The following is a 6,838-nucleotide window of genomic DNA, read 5'->3' on the forward strand; positions in this document are numbered from 1 at the left end:
TAAGCTTTAAAATGTGTACTTTTAGAATGTGAATAAAGGGTTGTTTTTTAAGATATTAAATGCATCACCACAGGTGAGTAATCAAGAGGGTTTTCCATTTTCATTTAAATGCAATCATGAAAATTCTCATAAGTGAGCAAAGGTAAACAGGTAAGAAAGCAAATTATTAACTGCTCTTTTTAACTTTCTCTATTTCCGAGCTAACGTTAGCTAGTCTTGCTCACTGATGACAATGGCCCTCACGAGTGCAAGTTCATAAACACTTATCCAAGTCCTTAACGTGGAAATAATCTCAAAAGCTCTTAGGTGAAACTGTGAGAGTGAGCTACGGTCCGATTTTTCTAAGCACATTACCAATAAACAGCATTTACTACAATGAAAAAGCTGCCCAACACACATTTATTTAGTAAATGAACTATATAAATTTAATTATGCAAACAGGAATGACCCTTCAGACATAATTAATATTTCAAACATGCAACAGAATTTTCTTTATGAAACCACATGTCCAATAAAAAAATTATTTTCCATCATTTTAACCACCTTTTGTTGTTTTTATTACTTAATTAATACAAAGTCATCAGCAGTAATCGTGATAAGAGAGCAGTTTGACTTTGCCAAGAAAAGCTTTGTTTCTGACGCATGTACAAACTGTTAATGTTTACAGGTCATCACTGTTACTGAAACAAATTCCATTTTAAACATAAGAGTGGGACCCTGTCCCTACGGTTCCTTACACATTCTCATAGACTGGCTTTATCTGATAAGTATGGTGAGCCTGAGAGGTCAAACACAATGCAACTTAAGAAAGCACCCGCAAACAGAAAAATACTCCGGAAGCACACAAAACACAATAGAAGTAAAAAAAAAAACTAATAACAAAAGAACCAAAATCAACAGGCAACACAAAATAGAGTGTTTTTTGGGGAGACATTAAGGTGACAAAACAGCTGTGGGAGTGCCAGAAACCAAAGTATGCAAAGAACTGCACAAAGAGATGCAAGAAGCAAAGGGTTCATCAGTGTTGTGAGGGAGGAAATTATGCTTGTAATGTGCTTTTTAATCATATTCATATAATACTGTAGATAAATATTCACCATTAGCTATTTACTGCTGGCCTGTCCCTTCCACAGCTATTCCATCACATTATCATCTCCTCAAAAACACTTCAGTTGAATAAAACACACTGCAACTCAACCGAAGTTGCAGTGTGTTTGACCTCTCAGGGCCACTGTAGATTAGCATCTGTGGGCAGGCAGACTATGAGGACTGCCTCGTTTGTAGAGCCTTAAATGGCCATTAAAGGAACTACAGTCTTTGGCACTTGGTCACTTGATTCATTTTAGTTCTGGAGTTTAATGCACCTTACATCTCATCAAGCTTTATATTCACTATATGCACTGGCACCTGTATTTATATACATTTGTGCTGAATAAAAGCAGAATCTGTGTCTTTATGCAAATATAAACCAATGGTAATATCTTTGTTTCTACGTTGTGATTACATGTGGAATCGACTGGTTATTCTTAAATAACTCAAATTTGTAACCGTGTCCCTGTTCAGTAAGCATTAATGTTCTGAATTAACCTCCAAACGAATGGAGTGACTGCAGTTATGTGTCAGACTGGAACTGGGCATTTAAATGACCCTGTTCTGCTCGTTCATGGAGGTTTTGCTTCATAAGTCTATTCATTCATAAACACACACGTGACACGTTGACACCTACTGCTACATTAAATTAACCATTTACCAACCTCAGCTTCATATAAATTACAACAACAGACACTCAAATTATTTTCAAAAACAAAAGAGTACATTAAATGTAAACAGTGTAATGTGTAACAACAACAATTTAGACTGGACTGGGTAACACTTTATAGTAAATAGTAGGGAAATTTACTTTAATGTTTATGATAATGTTTACTTATTAAAAACTGATTTGAAACCCAATCTGTGAACATTATCCAACTGAGGGCTGTCGAGGTGCCATGTGCTGAATCTAGTAATAGTTTTTATTCACATGTACTCCTAAACTCAGTTTACAGGCCAAACCAAAGACTATTAAATGCAAGTGAAACACTCAAACCTCCAAGCCCTACCACCAGCATTTACTTACTCCTTTCCATGACAACAGAAAAAAAAGTTTTTCTTTCACTAACCAAAATCTTTCTTTAATATGAAAATCCTGAATCCAAGAAAACAACTTTTAAGTTGGTTTTACAGGTGAACTGGTGGTTGATGGAAACAGTATCACCGCTCCAAGTAAACAAATATATAATATAAAGTAGTTTGTGTGTGGCAAAGTTTATCTAAAAAAAAAAAATTAGGATATTTTGAATGTGCCAGTGCAATGCGTGTTATATAGCTGGACCACATACTAATTTTTCATGATCCTGGAGATATTTATATGGACACGGCTGCAGGAAAGGGATGGTATTCTTCAGATTTTCAGCTGAAATTTGGAAACCGTTTATAATGGGCCTCACTAGAAGAGAACCTGGAGGACACAATAAGCTCTGAGGTGATTTTTATCACAACCTTACATCCTCTCACAACAAGAGTAACATTAGGTGAAAGCATGATAGAAATCCCAACATTTAAGTGTGCACTTTGTGACTATAGAGGCATGAAACAACCAGAAGACCATGTCATAAATCCAGGCTGAGAATTCAGAGTGATCCGACTGTGGCTGCACAGTCAAGGGAAAACTATTTTTCATCAAACCTGAACTGTGACTTTGATAAACATGATTCACTTATTACAAGTCTAACACCTGATGAGACCTGTTTAAACTTTGAATGACATTCACATGATCAAATATGCCAGAGAGCTAGTGCATAAGAGCAGATTTATTCTCACTTTCATTAACATGGCAGGATAAATTACAACACCTTATGAATTCTATGAAAACTGTGCAACAAATTGCTGCCGAGAGTCACACCGGACCTTTGCGTTTTATCAATGCTGTAGGAGACGTATTCTTTCATTTCTACCACAGTTCAGCATAACAAAGAATCAACATTACACATAGTACACAGCGTACTTCAGTAATTTGCATTGGCACTGTCAAATACTGTCATGTTACAATTAATCAATGTGTCCAAATGTTACCCAGAGTTGTCCTTATCATAAGCAATCAAATACAGATTAAGTCTAATGAGAAAGAGAAATGTTTTATTAAAAAAAGAAGAAACAAAAAAAAAGGGGAGTGTGCAAATTAAACACGAAAATCTGTAAGACAGAACAAAGTAAAGCATCTTTCAGGTAAACAGAAATGGCATGAATGACAGCAACACTTCCAGACCAAACTAGATTGATCTGTCAAACTACTGGCTCTGCGCTCCAATCATTCTGTTTGGGTTGGCAGCAGTTTTGGGGTCGTGTTGAGACTCTGACGCTTTCCGTTTACTCTGCAGTAAACCATGTGAGAGTTTAGTCCGAGAACACGAAGTAAAAAACTTTGAAAGCAGCTGCATTCGGTTCCTTGTAGCGCCTACTGTGACAGTTTGCTATCACACGTGTCCTGAGTGTAACTCGACTCCAGTCGTACTTACGGCGGTGTTCCTCGGGGCTTTACTCCAGGCCCAGGGAGAAATTAATGCCGTGAACGATACCAATGATGATGGGTTGCCAAGCAACCAAGTATCTGAGCCAGTCGAGAAGCTGCCCGTAAAGGACATGCGTCTTCTCCCAGCTGGAAATTGAGGCATTAAGGACAAACATCATGTTTTCTAGACAAATTTCAGGGGTGCACTGTACTGATAAAGAACAGTGAAATCAAATAAGTAAAAGCACATTATGTTGAATGTTACAAGGGCAATGTTAATACTTTATGCTTTTTCAGTTATTTGGAGATGACTTGCTTCATAGAAATCACTTTCTATGAAGATCTTAAGAAGTTTCTACTTTTTTGTTCATTAATTCAATGTTATCTTTTCTTTAAAAAAAACCCAACATATAACAAAACCCCCCAGCAATACTTCAATTGTCAGCCCTTAATGGACAGCAAAAGGAAGCAAAAGGATACGGGTTGTTCATCATCCTCTTCAAGTCAACCTTCTCATTGCAGTAAGGACACGTCTGCTTTTTACCCACAATGCACCAGCCACGGATGCAGAACTCGTGGAACCTATTGGTTGAGGATCGAGTTAAGGCCGAAAGAGCAACCTGTTTACTGAAATAAATCATCATCATATAAACTCCATCTGTGTAACTAAAGCCATTTTGATTTACAGGCGGCTCCCTGACATAGGTGGCTGTAGCTGCTACTTCTCTGCTAAGCTTGGCTAACTAAAGTCACTGAACCAGACCTCGAGCGTGTTTTTTCACTTTTGGAGCATTTGAATGTATATCAAATAATATCACTTGCTGTGCAGTTAAGAGGCCATCCAATAAATTTGTCCTTGAAGCTAGCAAGCATAAAAGTTAGCGTAACACTCCACCTCTAATATTCTTCAGTTCAAAAAGATGATGGAGACGATGATGGAGGACTCAATCCTACCTTTGCCCCATGTGACCTAACAATTCACATGTGAATGGGGCAAGTTAGGGTCTCTCAGGAACACCTCCACGGATGATTAAATAACTGGGACTCCCCGTCAGCTGTTGGAGTTGAAGAAGCCTTTCAGATTAGAGGTTAAATGTCTTCAAGAACCTTAAAAGAAGTCGAGCTGCCCTCGATTTAAGCACTTAAGATTACCTGGACCTGGGGATCTATGCAGATATACGTCAAGATCTTTTGAAATTATAAAAAGCCTTTGGACCTGTAGGAAACAACAGGACTTTAGGATACAAGTGTCCACAGGAGAGCTGGTAGGTGTCTTCTATAAATCCTTCCTCCTCCACGTTCACCAGGATCCTCTGACCACAGACCGCACAGATATCATTGGTTAGGCTCCTGCTGGGCATGCCACCCTTGTTGTAGTACTGAAAACGCACAGGTGCAACATCAGCAGGCATACACATAAATGTTGTTATTGTTTTGTGTTTTACTTTTATTGATTTATATACACAAACAACAGTCAAGTTTCTGTAGCCATTTTCTTTCAAAACTGTTTTTGATTGTGTTTGTGTTAAACTTCAAAAATGATGACAGCCTCTAAGACTATGTGTAGTGTTTGCAAGCACTTAAGCTTAAATTTAATTGTACTTTAAAACACTGTTAGGTTTATTTATTCACAAACCACCTGAAGGCTGCTATGTTAAACTGGGAGGGCAAAAAAGTCTTTTACCCCGATTGTAGAAGCCATGCAGTCCGAGCAGATCTCAGCAAAGTCTCTGCCCATGACGCCGTAGTAAAGTCCATAAAACAGCATAATCACACCAACATCCATCGAGTCCTCTGCTTTGATCCTGTACAAAGAGAAAAAGGAATAACTCTGTTATGTAGCTGTACTCATGTCAGTACAGCTAATTTAACTGTACTCAATGGAACTGAGAGACATTTAAATGGAGTTATGTAACTACCACTTAGTATCCAAAAAGCCACTAAAGAGGCGTTACACTGTATCTGATGGTATTCTGTCCTGGACATGTAAAAGGTGAAAGATCAACTGTTTGACAGCTCACTCAGCCAAAATCATATTTAAGATGTTAAGACCACAGTTTAATCAAATTAACCATATCTTCAACTCTTGACCCCTCAGTCACCTGATTTATTAAACTTTAATCTGTTTAAAACATGCAAACATTTACCTTCACAGCATGAATATTTTCTAAGCCAGTTAACCTAGACAAGAGGTGGATTAGCATTTTGTTGCTTTTAATTATGTTTCCTGTATCCTTTGGCCTGCTGGATATCTTAAGCAAGGGGATACCCACATCTGGACTGAAAGTATGTTTGAGGTCTGTTAAAAACCACAAGCACATCAACTGCAAAATCTAGTTTGTATCAGGGTCAGTGGATGCTCTCTTCATGATTTGTTTACCTGCCTGTTCAACTTGTGATAAATGTATGGGGACATGAAGGGACATTTATATCCACTGTATCGTCCTCATATACTGGTTCAGAACTGATTTTTCATAGAGTGACTCTGAACTAAAACGTTTCAATACTTCCATTGAAACTGGTTTATTTGTGTTTTGTCTCACTATCTTAAACTCTTCCATGCAGTTGAAATCTCAAATAAAACATAACTCAGGGAAACTCAACCGGAAGTCAACACTGTAGCACCCTCTACAGTTCACTGCTACACTTGAGTGGCACTGGTAGCTTTCTGCATGTTTAGCCCATTCTGGAAATGAAACTCAGTGCAAGTGAAACTTAATGAAGTGAAACTTAATGAAGTGAAACTCAGTGGAAGTGAAAGTTAATCAAGTGAAACTTAATGAAGTGAAACTCAGTGAAAACAGAAAGCTCAAAAATAAAATGTATTTACAAAGTACACAACTCCAATAACTTGAGTTTCTGACAGTGTGTGAAGCAGACTGTGTGTCGTTGCTCTAACTGCTCTACATTTGGATTTCTGAAAGCTTTTTGTTTTAATACTTTCAGTGTTTAACAGCCACTATTGTATGAACAGTGGCTCCATTGTGCATAAGGGTTTTGTCAGGAAGGGCATTCAATTGAATTTTATTTATATAGTCCCAAATTACACACAACAGTTGCCTCAAGGCACTTAATATAGTAAAGTAAAGATCCTACAAGAATACAAAAACCAGAAAAAAGCCAGCAATCATATGACCCCTTATTGGCAAGCATTGGAGACAGTGGGAATGAAAAACTCCATAATACAGGGAGTGCCATATTTCAGAGCTGCAACATCACTGGAGTGCCCAAAAGCACAAGGTGTGCAATACTCAGAGACATGGCCAAGGTAAGAAAGGCTGAAAGACGACC

At 37.9% G+C, this 6,838-nt stretch overlaps 1 protein-coding gene across 1 annotated transcript; it reads right to left on the bottom strand.

Annotated features, from left to right (window-relative positions):
* Nucleotides 1-2,340: 2,340 nt before the first annotated feature.
* LOC102208607 (RING finger protein 175-like) lies at nucleotides 2,341-5,354 on the bottom strand. The gene is made up of 4 exons (XM_005755364.2): nucleotides 5,232-5,354; nucleotides 4,793-4,926; nucleotides 4,028-4,129; nucleotides 2,341-3,694 (listed from the first exon to the last, which is right to left on the bottom strand). The coding sequence occupies exons 1-4, from the start codon at nucleotides 5,331-5,333 to the stop codon at nucleotides 3,574-3,576; spliced, it is 459 nt and encodes a 152-aa protein (XP_005755421.2). The 5' UTR covers nucleotides 5,334-5,354; the 3' UTR covers nucleotides 2,341-3,573.
* Nucleotides 5,355-6,838: the final 1,484 nt, after the last annotated feature.

This window comes from Pundamilia nyererei, unplaced genomic scaffold (assembly GCF_000239375.1).
Source record: "Pundamilia nyererei isolate P.nyererei 1_Seehausen unplaced genomic scaffold, PunNye1.0 scaffold01295, whole genome shotgun sequence".
NCBI lineage: Eukaryota > Metazoa > Chordata > Actinopteri > Cichliformes > Cichlidae > Pundamilia > Pundamilia nyererei.